A 17861-nucleotide genomic window follows, 5' to 3' on the forward strand; every position below is an offset into this window, starting at 1 on the left:
TCTCAAATTAAATAACTTCCCAGCCACAGAACAGAACGGCCTGATATTTTGTGAGATATTACAGAAAGAAACATATCTCACAATGACCACATTTCAGAGGGAACTAAATTTCGCCGTTTTTATGAAATCGAAAGGCCGTCTCGCTTTAATGCATTTTCTTCTGACTAGAATTGTATCTCCTGTCTCATTTATCATGCGAATTCAGTTCTGATGGATGTTTTGGGTAGATCTTCCCTTGAGGGACAAAATGTAGTCCTTTGTTGATTTTCCTGTTGTAAACAATTTGTCGTGAAGGTTGGTCCTCTCTCACATTTCAGTTCTGTTTGATGTTTTGGTCGTCAGCGTTGTTTTGATGGCAGGCCAGATGAGCGACTACGTCCTTGACGTTCTGGTTCCTTCATTCATTCATTAACTCCAGATTGAGTAACTAACACAGAGCGCTTTTCCTGTTAGAGTTAATATTTGACTTCTAAAATCCTCTCTTGTAGCCTTCAACCCTACCAAAAGGTTTATTTTGAGTACCGGTCTTCTGAATCTTCTAGATTTTGAACGTATGGTAAGGGTCTTCGATTTGAGATGCAGCTCATGACAACAGTCACGACGACAGCAGAATGTTGAGTGTGCATGAAATCGCTAAACGTTACAGCTCGACTCGGAAGCCAGATGCACAGGGATGTTTTGGCTCTGACGGGACATCTTGTGGATGTTGCTGTTAATGCTCCAGATGTTCACATTGCTGCTGTTTTTGCATGTGTCAAATATAACCCGGCCTTTAGAGGAGGCAGCGACAATCCGGCTACGATGAAGCGGTATCACTGGGACTGGAGCTCATTTCCCCTAGATGAGAGTGGGATGTTTGTGGAGAGGAGGCATGATGTCATTTTTGGATTTGTGCGCGAGTTCAGTTTGACGTGATCAGAACTCAAAGGCAAGAAAAAAAAGTCAGTGCATTTTAGTGGAGGAATAGTGATAAAGCAGAACGATGTCCTTTAAGAGACTGATGAGCTACAAGGATTAAACAGAGAGTTTTTGGTTTTAAGTTGTTCTTAAAGTTACCTGAGATACGTTTCGTCATCGAACTGAATACGACCAAATTTGTAAATCATTTGAAGGACACAAGAAATGTCCAGTTTTGAGGAAAAAAAAATGTACGGAGTTTATCAAAATTTGTAATTAAATTCACATCAGTTACACATAAACGTAATGAGAATTTTGCTGTAAAATCATGTGAATGACTTTAAAAAGTTAGCATCCAAAAATTCAGATAAATTATTCAGTCAGGACTAAAGTAATGGCGTCCTTAAAAGGAGGAGGAGTTAACGTGTCTATATTCACCGACACGTTGCAGTGGCTGAGCTGCATTACTAGAAAATTCAGTACAGTCCATACCTGGGGTGACTATTTTTTCTGCATCCGAAATCTTTTTTCAGAGAGTCCTGGTGTTTTGTTTGTTTTTTTTGTCCGGCTGCTCTGAACGCTTCTAGTTGAAAATCGTCGAACTTTTCAGAAAGGCGCTGCCGTCGTCACTGTTGCTCCTTTCCAGGCAACCGATTATACGGGCGGGGCTCGTTACCCTGGTAACCAAAAAACGGAGAAGCTTGCTGTCGGCGTGTCTGTCTATCCCGAGCTGTAGAATGTTTCAGATGGAAATGATCACAAAAAGATTCTAACATCTCATCTCATTATCTCTAGCCGCTTTATCCTGTTCTACAGGGTCGCAGGCAAGCTGGAGCCTATCCCAGCTGACTACAGGCGAAAGGCGGGGTACACCCTGGACAAGTCGCCAGGTCATCACAGGGCTGACACATAGACACAGACAACCATTCACACTCACATTCACACCTACGGTCAATTTAGAGTCACCAGTTAACCTAACCTGCATGTCTTTGGACTGTGGGGGAAACCGGAGCACCCGGAGGAAACCCATGCGGACACGGGGAGAACATGCAAACTCCACACAGAAAGGCCCTCGCCGGCCACGGGGCTCGAACCCGGACCTTCTTGCTGCGAGGCGACAGTGCTAACCACTACACCACCGTGCCGCCCGATTCTAACATTATATATAATAAAAGCAAAGCAAAGCGGCGATGGTAGTCTGTCATACAATGGCGGTTCGAGTGGCGATATGTTGTCAAGACATTGTTGTCGTAGAAACGGAGAAAAATCTGCCAAAGAAATGTGCTATATGGACACATGGCCTTCGAAGGTGCTCGTTCACCGTTTCGTCATCATTTTATCCTTTAGAGCTCTGTGAGCTTTGCCTTTTAAAGAGTTTTATAAGCATTACGAAATGAAAATCATCAGTACTGAGAACACTCATGGTCAGTTCTGACTGATTGAGATTTATTAACGTGCAAAAACGTGCGAAGAACATCAACATTACCAAAACTTTTGTAACTCCGAGTTCTGTATGTCCGACGAAAACACTGACACGTAGCTTTACTACAGGATTAATAATAATTCCCGTGGTTTTATTGTCTTGTTTTTCTTTCCTTTTTCTGCACACTTCACAATGTCTAATGTTCCTGTCGAAGGAAATAGAGAAGCGTTTATAGTTTGTCATTTTGTGGTTGAGTGAGTCCGAAACACAGACAGGATGGATTTGTATAGTGTAACTCAGAAAATACATTAATAAATTCCTGTCCAGTCAGTAGTTCTTCTGCCAGAGTTTATTGGATCTTTTAATGGATTTGTTTACACTCCGAGATGAAAAGTGCTTTAAAAAAAAAAAATCAGAAATGTTTCTGAAGTTCTGATGTGGATTGTTGTGTATCTTTACAGCTGTATCCATCTCTGCCACAAGGACCTGGTGAGTACTTTACAGATTATATACTTTCAGTTTTCTGTTTTTCGAACCACAGTTTAAAGATGATAATAATAATAATAATAATAATAATAATAATAATGTTATTGTTATTATGTTAGTCTAAATATTAACGTGCATATATAAACATAATATATATATATATAATATATTTTTTTAATTTACTCACATAATAGATAAATCACACAACTCACTACTACTACTACTACTACTACTAATAATAATAATAATAATAATTAAAAAATGTTCTTGTAGTTATGTTAATGTACATCTAAAAATGCATACAATAATAATTGTATGCATTTGTTTTTATTTATAATAGTATTACTACTACTACTACTACTACTAATAATAATAATAATAATAATTAGTTATAATGTTAGTGTAAATATTAACATGCATATATAAATATAATAATGACAATAATAATGATATATAGTTTTTTATTTATTTACTCACATAACAGATAAATCATACAACTCAATAATAATAATAATAATAATAATAAAATTTTCTTGTAGTTATGTTAATGTACATCTAAAAATGCATACAATAATATTAATTGTATGCATTTTTTATTTATAATAGTATTGCTACTACTACTACTACTACTAATAATAATAATAATTATTGTTATAATGTTAGTGTAAATATTAACATGCATATATAAATATAATAATGACAATAATAATGATATATAGTTTTTTATTTATTTACTCACATAACAGATAAATCATACAACTCAATAATAATAATAATAATAATAATAATAATAAATGTTCTTGTAGTTATGTTAATGTACATCTAAAAATGCATACAATATTAATTGTATGTATTTGTTTTTATTTATAATAACACTACATAATAATAAAAATAATAATAATGATAATAGTTAGTCTAAATATTAACATGCATATATAAGTATAATAACTACAATAATAATGATGTTTTTTATTTGCTTACTCACATAATAGATAAATCACACAACTCAATAATAATAATTGTTGTTGTGTTAATGTACATATTAATATACATCTAAAAATACAAACAGTAATATTAAGTGTATGTATTTATGCTTTATTAATAGTAGTAATAATCATCATCATCATCAACATCCACATTATTGGATGTGCATATAAATATAACAGCAACTACAATAATCATGATATATTGCTTATTATTATCCATACAGGACACTTTTTCGAAGGAATAAAAACATGTGTTCTATTCCCATCTAGCGGGTTTCATTCATTTGGTTCGATAGCATGCAATATTGTTCTCATATCGCTTATCCTACGTGTATTACATCACTCTACCCAATGCAGAATGAGCGTTGAATATGGTTTACGATATTGCACGGTTGTCAAGACAACATGACGTCACACGTCAGAGCTGATGCGAATAGCCAGTGAGAAAGTTTTCCGCTGCGCAGAAGCATTTCTGTGTTTGCTGCGAAAGAGAAAGACGCGTTGAACACCTGAAAGGCTACCAGAACTTCATTCGATATTCTTTACATATATTTACAAGAGAAAAACATACCAACGGACATAGAAAAACTGGAAAAGAGACACATCAGAGATGTGAAACTTCTGTGCTAGCCAGCGACTGTGACAATTTGTAAATGAACATGGTCGTCAGGTTTGCTTCGTTAAATACGGAAGATTTTGAGAGAATTTTGAAAGAGAAAGACGCATTGAACACCTGAAAGGAATGTGTATGTGTAGTAGTAATAATAATAATAATAATATTGGCTGGCTTTTTTTCATGGTATATCAGATATATTCCATTCAGCTACTCGTCTTCGATTTGTTCAGTATCATGTTAGCTGAATGGAATATATCTGATATACCACTCAACATTATTTAAATATGTAATCACAATAATAATAATAATAATAATAATAATAATAATAATAATAATGTTATATCCCGTTTTTATATATTTGCGATGTATTGCCATGATGGGGGGAAATGGAAACACAACATATGTGGCTGTCACAACAGAACAGAACTGTGTAAATCTTTTATGAAGCCATGGTGCAGGATTTCTAAAAGGTTTGTGTTAAAACTCATGAAGTGACACAGTGACTTGTGCAACCTTGTGTAGGTCATTTCCAAATGAAGATCAAGTGTCACCCCAAAATATTGTGCAGCTCTGAATTACCTAGATTAGCCAGAAGGTGTGTGTGTGAGAGAGACAGACAGACAGACAGACAGACAGACAGAATTGGATTGCTGGTGCGGTCGTTCCTCCTCTGGAGACTTCCTATCAGCTTCCCCAGTTTGAAGTGCTGTGAAGAAATAAACAGGAAGAGCTGTTAGATTAGTTTCAGTCTCTGTCTCGTTCTTGCTCCCACATCTCTCTCTCTCTCTCTCTCTCTCTGTAACTCTGTTCCCTCTCTGCCTCTTTTCATCTCTCTCACACACACACAACTCCATCCTCTGGTTTCACGACTCTGATGTTCTGACCTGTTTTCCTTGTGTGTGTGTGTGTGTGTGTGTGTGTGTGTGTGTGTGTGTGTGTGTGTGTTTCCTTCACAGCAGACAGACACAACAATTCAGATGATGACTATGAGTACGTCTCAAACCCAATCAAAGAGAGCGGCAGCAGCCAGTGCAACCCTGGAGGCATCGGTCAGTAGCGCGCGCGCGCACACACACACACACACACACACACACACACACACATTAGGACCGTGATATTCCAGGACCACCACTGAACCCTGTATGAATATTCTGGAAGCCAGTGCACATATGTGTCACTCAGACATGGGGGAGAGCTGAAGCCGATGCTGACGCTGACTCTGATGCTGAAGAAGAACCAGCTTTAGTTACAACTCGGTGAAATGCGACATGGAACAGTGAACACACAGCTTCTTCGTCGTGGTTTTTGGTTCCCCACAGTAGTCTCCATCGTACACGTTTCTATAAATCCGCAGGTTATGCGGTTATGATGCTTTCGAGGAGTTTCACACGAACGTTAGTTCATTTGGAAAAGTGTGAACACAAGCCAGAGCAGAAATCTTACCACAATCATCAAAGACAAAAAGCATTTAATTAAATTTATACTTCAGTCGTGTTTTTTCTTTCTTGGATCTATTTGAGCCATGAGGTTCTGTCCAGTTCGAGCCTTTTGAGCCAGATCCAGAGATCCAATTCCTGGTCTCTTAAGGTGATGATACACGAGGCAACTTTTTGGGCAATATTGCCGGGCAGTTGCGCTTCGACACTTCCCATTAAAGCCTCGGTCACAACCGGCCGTACGTGCTCCTACGCTCGGTCTATGTGCAAAAAACGCAAGAAACGCATGGAGGGCGCGCGTGTGACGTGCTGATTTTCGAGCCGCAGACCGGCCGCAGAGGTTCTTTGTCATGTCAAACAAACTCTACGGGCGCTTACGTTTTTTTCAGGTTGCAAGACAAACTTACAGCCAACGCGCGTCTTTCTCCACGAACAAAAAAAACCGCAGCGATTTGGGAAACGCCAAAAATCGCACGGCCAAAAAAATCGTACGTCCGGTTGTGACCTAGGCTTAAGACTGGCCAATGTAATTTCTATCTGAACAATTTTGATCATTTTGGGCAACTGTTTAAGATCATCCGATCAGAGTACGAGCAGCGAATTTTGATTCTAAGCATCAAATGCTTACAAAACCAACAGGTATCTACTTTGACGTGTGCAGGTTGTAATTAAGACATCAATTTTTTTTTTTTCAGCCAAGTGTAAACGAACACTGTTAGCGAACCACCACTCTATCGAGATTGAATGGGATTTAGCTAACTAGCGGTGTTTTTTGCTAACATAGCTAGCTGAAAGTTATCCCTAGCTGTGTTGGCTCTCTTGCGTCAAGTTACAAATAACGGGCGATTCATTATTTTTTTTTTTTTGTGAGTTGTAATAGAGATTACAAACGAAGGTGCCCCAGATCAATCTTGAGCGAAATAATAAAGGCTGAAAATGTTTGTGTCCATCTTTGTGCTGTCTGTCTCCCTGGCAATAGATTTGCGCTTATCTGATTGGTTGTTGCCAATTGTCTGTTGCCTTAATTAGTTGCCCCGTATCTCACCTGGTTGCCCATTGCCCGGCAACGTTCCCCAAATAGTTGCCCCGTGTATCATCACCTTTAGGATGCTTTCACGCTTGGTCCAAATACTCAGGAGAGATTCTGGGCTTGTTTGGAAATCCTTCCGTACCTCACATTTGTCTATGCGGATTTATAAAATACTTTGTACTTTGTTCATTCATTTGCTGCTTTTTAATATTTTTCGGTCGTACCAACTTTCAAGCGGCAAAGAAAAGCACTTTTTGGATGCAGGTTTTATCGTCGTCGTCATCATCAGCAAGGAACTGATCTCGTATGTAGGCAGACACAAGACTTGGCTTATTCGCTGTGCGAGAGCTTGTTCCACCATAATAACCTTTCAAGGACAAACAGGAACTGATGTGACGAGACTCAGTCACATTAATACTTGGCACACGTCCTGGAGTGCAAATAGCTTCCACACCTTATATAGACTGTGCCATGGTTCGACTGAAGCAAACCTCAGACCACCATTTTTAAGAAAATCAGGGATCAGATCTCTGGACCACTTCAGGATGCAAAAACAGTGTTCATCACTTTCACCAATCTTGGTGTGAAATAACCTTTAAAATGATGGTGCGGGGTTCACTTCAACCTACCCACCTCATGCCAAGTAACCACATTAGTTTCATGTCTCATGTGCCTTCTTGTTTCTATTTTATGATCATGGGGAACGAGTTATTACAGTTATTGACGTATTAAACCAGACACCAGGACTGAAGCTCTTTAATTAGCCATGGTTTGGAAGGACTTTGTCGATGTAAACCCTAACTGGCGATTATGAACCCCGCCCGTGATTGAGCCCCGAGTCCAGACTCGAGTATTCAGGCCAACCTTAAAATAAATTTGCTTGGTTACATAAACAGTAATTCATATTGCTAGTTTTTGCTGGTTTCTCCAATCACACTGTTTTGTAAATCAGTTCAGGTGTAAGTACTTCACTGAGTAATAAATGACCAGTTCTTGTACAATGTATAGTGGGGTGTTTAAAGTTTTTGGCAGGGGTAGGAATGGTAACAATTCTCCTTGTGCTGACTTTTAACTTTACAATATATTCTCGGAAAAACTTCGGTAATTTATTCACTCAGTGGTAGAAGAATCGGTGCAGGGGGTTGTGTGAGTTGTGGTGGCTCACTGGATTAAGGAGAACTGAAGTCATTTTTAAACTTGTTTTATTTCTTAATTAACGTGTTATTGAATTACGTTTTCGGTTTTAGTAACTTGATCATGACTCGTATTAGCAACTAATCGCAATTAAATATTATACTTATCGGCCTGTTCGGTTTTTAGCCGTGTTGAATTTAGTTCGCTTGGTCCATGGTGGGCGTCGCTTATCTGCGCGATCTTCACGAGACTCGTGCGAGACTTCGAAACGTCAAGTGTCAGCCAGGTGTCAGTGCCGCCATTTTGAAAACTGTTTTCCAAACGAAATATTGCACAAAAACGAGTTTACATGACGATTACTGTTTACTTTTTTCAAACTTTCCTGATCGCTATCAAAACAAACAAAACTTCCGGCTTGATCACGTCAGCATTCGAAAGAGGGCGCGCGCGTGTTTTGACAACGTTGGCAGATGTCGGTCACTTTGATTTCCGCTGTACGTTTTACTTCCGTCCTACGATGTCTCGCACAGGTCTCAATGAACCTCGTTTACGGCCATCGCTTTGACGTATGGACTGATGTATTACAGAGCATATTTCAAACACTCATAACTTGCTATAGCAGCGACAAAATAGTGATCAAAAATGCATTCCGATATTTAATAAAATGAGATAAATAGAATTTTGATAATAAAAAAATTTGCCTTCAGTTCCCCTTTAAAGTGTATGTAATGCCCCTAAACCACACTTTTCTCCTTGTACAAAGCAACAATCATTATGTTGATTGACCACGTGTTTTCGAACCATAGCTGATCCAAAAGGCCATAAATTAGTGGATAATCAATAAAGTCGCCGATTTTCACGGAATCCGCCGAGACTGAACCGGAAGATCCCAAAGGGGTGCGTGACGTCACATGCGTAACAAAGATCCAGGTATCAGTTTCATTCCCGTGCGCAGCAGTGGTTAGACCGGTCTCGATATGGAATCACGTTTTTGAGAGAATTCTGATAGTGATTGGGATTCTTGTATGTCGAATGAAGGGGTGGATGATTATCAAGGATATTCCAGAGTAAATGGTGATCTTTTCAAGCCCCCAAGATGAGAAACAGATGCCAATTCACTCAGTTCACGACAGTCCCGCTCACCGCCGATAGCGCACCACCAGCCAGAGAGATTTGGAAACACAGATTGGTTTGTGGATTTTTATTCTAAGCTGGCCACTGCAAAATATCGGGAAAATATTTACATGTACCTCAATAAATATAGAAATATAATCTTTAAAACGTACACTTATTCAGTGTAATTACTGACAGAAAATATGAAGTGGGTGATAATAGGGGAATCGACAAACTGTCCAAATGTCAGATCAAATGTTAATTAAAGAAATGGGTTCCTTTTTTGCTCCAATAATTCCCATGTCGTCGTTCTGGTTGTGGTGAACACTTAATGAATCGGATTTAGTATTAGTAGGTGACATGAAATCTGCCTGCTTCGTTTGCACAAACCTCACACACTGTCATTTCTTGGAAATTCGTGAACTAAATGTCCTGTTCTATATGGATTTGAACATGAGCAATTCCAGCGTTATGGACGTGACACTTGAACTCAGAATGGCAACAAATGACCCAGTGCATGTTTTATTGTCTCCCAGTATTTAAACAGGTGTTGCATATTTTAAGGCTGTACCATACTGGAGAAGTGATAGAACAAGAACAATTCCCATAATACATCTAGGGCATGCCGGAAAATGCCAATAAAAGATGCGTTATGGATGTGACAGAAAAAGGATCACTTTTCTTGGGTGACTGTACATTTTTATCAAACTCTGTGAAATCGTAAACCTAATGTCGAAATGGAGATATCCGTTTGATAGAGGGGTCCAAGGTGAATATTAAAAAAATCTTTGTTTAAAATATTTTGTATTTCATGCAGAGTTTCGGAAGGAAAAGTCAGCGTTATGGATGTGACGAAATTCCGTTATGGATGTGACGTAATGTGGAAATCCCGACATCCAAACACAACTCGGCACTTTCACATCATTATTTTTGTAATATTCCAACAACAGTAGATGAACGGATGACCCAGATGAACGGAAATGACCCAGATAACCGATGTTCCACACGTGACGTCATGCGAGATTAGCCCTGAGGCAAGGCTGCCTTTGTCCGAGATCCGGAAGCCGCGATTTATCACTAGTTTTGTGCTTGATAATAAAATAACAAATAATTAATATTATTTCCTTCCCTGCTTTAGTAATTCATTTTGGTCGTTACTAATGATATATATTAATTTTAAAACATCACAGTAAGGCATTATATACACTTTAAGTTTGAGTCACAGGTCAGAAGGTTGTGTGTTCAAATCCTACCATGACTAAACTGCCATTGTGGGGTGCTTCAGCAAGACACTTAACCTACTTTTGTATCCTGCATCAAACAAATGTACTTATCTATCTTTTTTTATGATTATTTTTATTTTATACTAAATTTTTATTATTTTATTATTCATTTTATTATTTTTAAATGTTTTTTACGATTATTTTTATTTTTTACTATAATTATATCTGCAAGTATTTTATTTGTAAGATTTACAGTATATGACTGGGAACATACAACAATATACTGTAAACTTAACAGTTACACTGCAAAACCGCTATAACAAACTCTTTTACTATGAACTTTCTTATATAACGAACTAATTTCATGTCCCTTACCTTAAGTGATCATGAGTCAGTGTCTTCAAAACAATAAACAAAACAAACAAACAAAAAACACTGTCTCACGCCCATATGCACTGGCACTCGGAGTGCGCCTTGTGCCATGAGGACTAATTACCATGCACCTGTTCCGGATTAGGGTGCAATCACAGCATGCGTTTATAAAGACTTTCTCAACACACAGACTTGGCAAAGTATACTTGCTGTACCGAGTGTCTCACATTACCAGGCCTTGTATCTGTGTATAGAGATCTTGCATGTGACGTCACAGCCGATCCAGATTGTAACAGACGCCATCTTGTAGGTCAAACGCCATATTCCGCCTTCTACTTCTACTTCTGGTTCTACTTCTGCTTTTACTTCTACCTTTTCTTCTGGAAAACCCTACTATATACAATTCTACTACAACGGCTGCAAGCTCTCCCTACCTGTGCACGGTTTTTATGTTTTTTGTGTGTATTTTTGCGTGTTGTTCGTCTGTACCGGACTTCAATATCCACTACAACCGTATGGACTTACTGGACATTGGTTTCCAGCAGAAAATGACGGTTTGTAGTGATTTCCATCGCATGCACAACATTCCGGACGAGAAAAAAAAAAACATTCCAGACGAGACCAGATTGCGAGACCAGCGGGGTCTCCGTGGATTGTTATCGGAAGCAAAGCGAAGGAGGCAGCGCCGGGAGCCGAAGCAGAAGCGAGGCTACAGGCAGAGCCGGCCTGTTGACTAAGCTCAGAAAACAGCTACTCAAATCTCCACTGCCAAGCCTCTACCTCTCCAACACCAGATCCATGTAAACAAGATGGACGATTTGGAATTACAGCATTCTATTCTATAATCGGCTGGTCAGTGCTATACTCAATACTTAAGTGACTTACCCATCCAGTGAGGATCATTTTCTTGTTTACAAGATGCCACATCTGAGTCGCTGACAAATCCTGAATTTCTGGAAAGATAACTGTCCAGAGATTTATAAGCACGCAGTGCTTCACCACTGAACAGCGAGGGAAAGTTAATGAGGTAATTATACACGTCCGGGTATTCCGCTGGCAGTTCAAAATCCGGTCGTGAAAACTCCGTCCGGAAAGCCATAAGGGTCACAAATCTGTAGATCGTTTATTTTAGACATATATCTAGTTATCTGTTCATTAGAAAAATGAGCCGTGTAGTCCGTCGGTTGAAATTGATCCATTCTGTACACGAGTGCAGCAGTATTCTGCTGTGTTTTTGACCGACACGATGGCGGTTGTGTACTTTCCGGTCACGTGACTGCAAGATCTCTATAGCCTTTCTGGTTTTGACTTTGTTTTGTGTATTTGGGCTCTGCCTTTCGTCTTTACCTCGACCATTCCCTGCTTCACGCCCCTGCCTTTGTCTTACGTTTTTGAACTGCTTGTAAATAAACATTCTTCCTGCAATTACATCCATCATTCGCCTGCGTACATGAACATGACACACTGAGCCATGCGCTCCTCTTTCCACCCGAGACAAGCAAGAAGTAATCAAGTCCGCAGTCAAGTTAACAATACATGTTAACGCCATCAAACAAAGGCTTAACGAGCCTGGCGTAGGTGTTGATCATTTCCACTTATCGAGAACAGTGGTCAAAGGATCGATAAAAGGATTAAATGCGTTAAACTTAATACCTAGTTAAAGCATACTGGCCGTGTTTTTATATCCCTCGCCCCGCCCAGCCCTGTGGCGCGACATAAATAACATCACCAGTGATTTGCAACACATGAATGAACTGAATGGTGAAGATTTCCAAAACATAATGAGTCGGTAGGTAGACATTGATAACAATACACCAGTAACCTCCATCATTTCCGTTGAAACGCTGAAAAAGTTAATGCGCACACCTTTCTGTTTTAGCCAGCATTAACTTTTTCAGCAATTTGTGCGACAGTAGCTCTTCTGTGGAATCAGACCATGTGGGCTCACCTTCGTGCCCCGTGCTCAGACCCAATGAGTCTTCGACACCCATGACCAGTGTTGTGCAAGTTCACACTTTTTTTGAACTAGTTCAAGTTCAGTTCAAACATGTTAAAAGTGAACTGTTCACGTTCATAGTTCAGTTTTAATTCTGAACTAGTTCAAAGTTCAGTTCGTTTTACTTTTAGGCGGGATATGAAAATAAAGACTAAAATCATATGCTACATTCTAGCTCAAAACTACTCACATATTATAGATATTATATTCTATCACACAAAATGGAAGTTATTGTACATACTATATATGGAAAAAAGGACAAAATATTTTGATTTCTTCACTGACTCAACCACTGCTACCAAAACGTTACACGTGACTTCAAACAAATGCTTTCAGTTTCAACTAACAGTAACTTCTAATAAACGACAACTAGACTTCCTCATAAATGTGTGTGTTTCTAAAAACATGACTGCCAATATGTATATACACTGAAGGAGTGCTATTTTAAGATCCATATCAACAGCATTGACCATATCAACCATATTGATCAGACAGAGGGATGCATGCTCAAGGGCTTTTTATTTCTCAAAATACAAAACAGGAAAACTTCAGATAGCCTCATTCTTCAGTACACATCTGTGTATGCACACAACAATCAAATTTCTAAAATTATTTGGCATTGTACTCATCCGTGTTCTCCGTGCCGCTACTTGAACTTTCACAGGCCATGTTGCTGTGAGTGTGCGCCGGCTGTGGTGTGCGCGCTGTCTGCTGCCTGTAGCCAGCGTTGCCAGATACTGCTGACGTTTTCCAGCCAAAATATGTTCAAAACCCGCCAAAATGCACTTAAAACCGCCCAATCTGGCAACACTGCCTGTAGCTAGAGAATGCTGGGTTACGCCTACTCTGTTCTGCTGCGTCATGGGTAACGTAGTATGGAGCCAAATCATAGAGCCATCCACTATCTCCGGCTTCACATTACGTTATCCATGATGCATTGCACACACGCGGCACCTCAGGGCAGTGAGTGACAACAACATCAGACTGACAGTGAAGTAGTAGAACGTAAAATATCTTGCAAGTAGACGTGCCACTCGATTCATCAGGTTTCATGTTTCGTTCATCTTCATGTTTGTCGTTCATGTCGCATAATTTGAACGAATTCACGTTCAAGTTCTTTCATTACAAAGTTGTTGCGTTCAGTTCAAAGTTCTTGGAAAAACGAGCGTGTTCAGTGAACGCGTTCTTTTGAACGCGTTCATGCACAACACTGCCCATGACCCCGTCACCGGTTGACCGGTTGTCCTTCCTTGGACCGCTTTTGATTTGTACTAACCACTGCATACTGGGAACACCCCACAAGACCTGCCATTTTAGACATGCTCAGACCCAGTCATCTATCCATCACAATTTGTTGCTTGTCAAAGTCGCTCACTTACGCTTGCCCATTTTTTCCTGCTTCCAACACATCAACTTCAAGAACTGACTGTTTTCCTGCTGCCTAATATATCCCACCCCTTGACAGGTGCCACTGTAATGAGATAATTAACAGTTATTCCACGAAATCGAGTCGTACATGAGCTGATAGCCTATGAGACGCGCAGCACCGAGTCGGCTATAAGCCGTGTACCACGAGATTGACTGGAATAACCGTTTTATTCTATCCACATTCACTGGATTTTGAGAAACGGAGCGTTTTTTATTTTTATTTTTCGCAAACTTGAAAAATAACTTTTTAAAATTTCAACAAAATTGAATGCTTAAAGATAAAGAATGTAAACAAACCAGCGAAATGACAGTAGCAATTTGTGAAAAATGTTAGAATAATAATTCATCAAAAAAAAAAAAACATACGTTCTTACCAGTAAATACTTTCATTCCATATTTTGTTGCTTTTGTGTGTGTGTGTGTGTGTGTGTGTGTGTATTTTTTGGGCGTTTTGTTTTCAAGTCGAGTTTTTATTTCGTCCTCGGTTGGTTCAGCAACACGCGCCGCCATTTTGTTTTCCTCTACTCGCGGTATATGGGCTGATATCCTGGTAGTAAAGTAACCAATCAGAGTATGCGATTGCTCATATCCAGTGAATGTGAATAGAATAAACAATGTTATTCACTTCACGTCAGTGGTTTTAATGTTATGGCTGATCGGTGTATCTCATCTCATCTCATTATCTCTAGCCGCTTTATCCTTCTACAGGGTCGCAGGCAAGCTGGAGCCTATCCCAGCTGACTACGGGCGAAAGGCGGGGTACACCCTGGACAAGTCGCCAGGTCATCACAGGGCTGACACATAGACACAGACAACCATTCACACTCACATTCACACCTACGGTCAATTTAGAGTCACCAGTTAACCTAACCTGCATGTCTTTGGACTGTGGGGGAAACCGGAGCACCCGGAGGAAACCCACGCGGACACGGGGAGAACATGCAAACTCCGCACAGAAAGGCCCTCGCCGGCCCCGGGGCTCGAACCCAGGACCTTCTTGCTGTGAGGCGACAGCGCTAACCACTACACCACCGTGCCGCCCTGATCGGTGTATACTGTACATAATACAGTAATATTCTTGACATTCACGTGCGTAACGTTTTTTGTTTGGTTTTTTTGCTGCAAAAATATGTCAATATTATCCGGAGACTTGCTGCATTGAATTAGCGTCTTGATTTGTGTGATATTAGGGTAATGATCTCAAGTGATTTGGAGGTGATTTATAACTTTTATATTTTTTTTTAAAAAACAGCCTTAAATTGGTTGACTATCGATAGCTGTATGGTTATCAAATGGTGAAATATCGAGAATATTCCAGAAGCGCGAGCATAATATTGTCTCAAGAAAATAATAATAACAACGTGAAAGTTAGACTTTGCACTTTCTTTGCACTTCGAAAGCAATTTGCAAACGTCAACTCTTTTTCTGTTTATATGCTTCAAAAAGTTTCACATCAGTTTTATCCGGTTGTTTTTTGTCGACTTGTAGGTTTTAAATGCAGAGTAAGGAAACCCAAAGGACCCAGAGACCCGCCTTTACAATGGAATCGACCAGAGAGATGAAACTATTCCAGTAACAACGTTCTCTAAAGAGCTACATATTCAGCATTTATTTGATCCATGGAGTCGTTTTATTTTGTGAAAGAGGTGATGGTTTGGTGTGTGTGTGTGTGATTGAGTGGGTGTGTGGGTGCAAGTAATGTAAGAGTTTATTACAACTGTAATGTACATGTTTAATTTATTGTAATAAATGTGTTTTCCTTGTGTCTGGTTTGTCCAGTGTGCTGCTGTGATACACTGCATGACCCAGTAGAGGGCACTGGTGAGGTTTAGCTCGAACCCTTCAGGAGCCAAGAGCTGGTAAACTGGGTCACGTGAATAATCTGAGCTCTTATTTGGATAGATGAGGGTGTGTACCGTGTTACGAGATACATGTGCAACTTGTATATCTAAAAAATATTATATCAAAATTTATGAGCCTATTATAAATTTAATTCAGCCCAGAGGTTTGAAATAGAACCTTCTGGAAGGATTTGCAGCTGCAGAGATTGACCTGTGACTCTGCTGCTATTAAATTTCTGCCATCGGGTTTAAGCTCAACTTTAAATACGTAACCACAGACACCAGATCAGATTCTGGGACTGGATTAAACCAAGAGCTTATACACAATAAAAAAAACCTTCTGATCTAGGATCAGTTTCATAATAATAAACAAAAAAAATGACACAAGAGCAGCACTTAATTCTGAGCTACACAGAAAGAAAGACTAATTGCATTGATTAATCATAATTCATGAATTGATTCTGAGAGAAACTGCACTGGAGCTACAATAAGTAGTTATAATACAATTATTGGCACCCCTTGTGAAGATCGGTAAAAAGCTGAAGTCGCTTCATCTCACTGAAAAAATGAGCAAAATCCAACCTTCAACTGAAATACATTTATTCAAAGCAAAAAAAAAAACCTCATCAAGGAATAATTACTGTATTTTCAACAAAAGACGTCCCACTATTATTGGCACCCTGGAAATGATCGTGAACACAATATAACTGAAGCATGTTTCCCATTTAAATTACACATTTCTGAGTTGATTAGAGTGTGTAGGAACTTTCAAGCTGTAATCCATGACTTCCTGATTAACTGGGGGACAAATACGAGGTGACACAAAGGCCAAATTCCCATACGCTGTGCCCAAAATCACTCATGACTCACTATATCGTGGACTATATAGTGAGTTCGGTATTTTGTAGTGCTGTACGAATGTACGAGTATAGACCCTTTTCACTCACGTGACCTTCGTAAACGCGACCGCCATTTTGGACATGAAGAAATAACGGTTTATGGCACAGACCCTTTCGGTTCTCGCTCATCTAGCTGCTACAATGACTGCTTAGACTGCAACAATAATACCTAACACACACATTTAAGTATCCGTCGTAAAGACGTGAAACTCGTCGAGTGATGAGTGTGTTCATTGATAAGCTAACACAATCTAAAAGTAGACATACCATCACACTGCCCTGGCGCTGTGTACAGTTTACCTTCTGTGGTTTGTGCACTCACTATTTGCCATTACTTTCTCCAACCCAGTGTTCGAACTATGCCAATATTTTCGGGGGGTCCCTTTTTTTCCCTTGGGGGAGGTGCTTGTGCTTGTCTCAGAGCGCGGATCTCCAAACACATGAGAAGCCTATCTTACGCACGTCACGCGGACTCCACACCTCCACACACGCATCGCGTCTGAAGTCATAACTCATCAGGGGAAATTGTGTCCGCATTGGCATGTTCAAAAAACAACCTCGCGTCAACAATGATACCACACGCAAGAAAAAAAAAACAGTCAGGCTACTCAACACATCTGATCCACAGCAGCACCAAAGCATCACTGGAAATCATGTCAACAACCAATCTTCCATTTCAACACGCGTCAACAAACAAATGGCACCACAAACATGAACGAATCGGTCAGGCTACCGATTCCAAACCCACAGCAGACCAATAATTAAATGCATCTTACCTTAAAGCAGAATCGACCACAAAGGAAGTCTGTTGGCACACTTCCTTTCTACTAGTTTGTGTCCCCAACCTGGCAGCAGCAGTCGTTGTCATATCGGTTTATTTTATCTTTGATGTAAGCACAACACTTTGGATATGCAAATGCTTCCCGTTACACACGATTGCTATGTCAATAAACATCATTTTGCCAATATTTTAGAGACCAT

General features: G+C 39.6%; 1 protein-coding gene across 4 annotated transcripts in view; it reads left to right on the forward strand.

Moving 5' to 3' along the window:
• Positions 1–17861, forward strand: part of ptpn18 (protein tyrosine phosphatase non-receptor type 18) — a 113082-nt gene that overhangs the window by 78647 nt on the left and 16574 nt on the right. For 2 of the 4 annotated variants that reach the window (XM_060932400.1, XM_060932403.1), the window contains 2 exons: positions 2782–2809; positions 5365–5457. In XM_060932400.1, coding sequence (XP_060788383.1) covers positions 2782–2809; positions 5365–5457 — 121 coding nt within the window. Of the gene's footprint in view, positions 1–2781; positions 2810–5364; positions 5458–15628; positions 15906–17861 lie in introns of those variants that run through there. The other 2 variants (XM_060932402.1, XM_060932401.1) reach the window with 2 other exon arrangements.

The sequence above is a fragment of the Neoarius graeffei genome, chromosome 10 (assembly GCF_027579695.1).
Source record: "Neoarius graeffei isolate fNeoGra1 chromosome 10, fNeoGra1.pri, whole genome shotgun sequence".
NCBI classification, from domain to species: domain Eukaryota; kingdom Metazoa; phylum Chordata; class Actinopteri; order Siluriformes; family Ariidae; genus Neoarius; species Neoarius graeffei.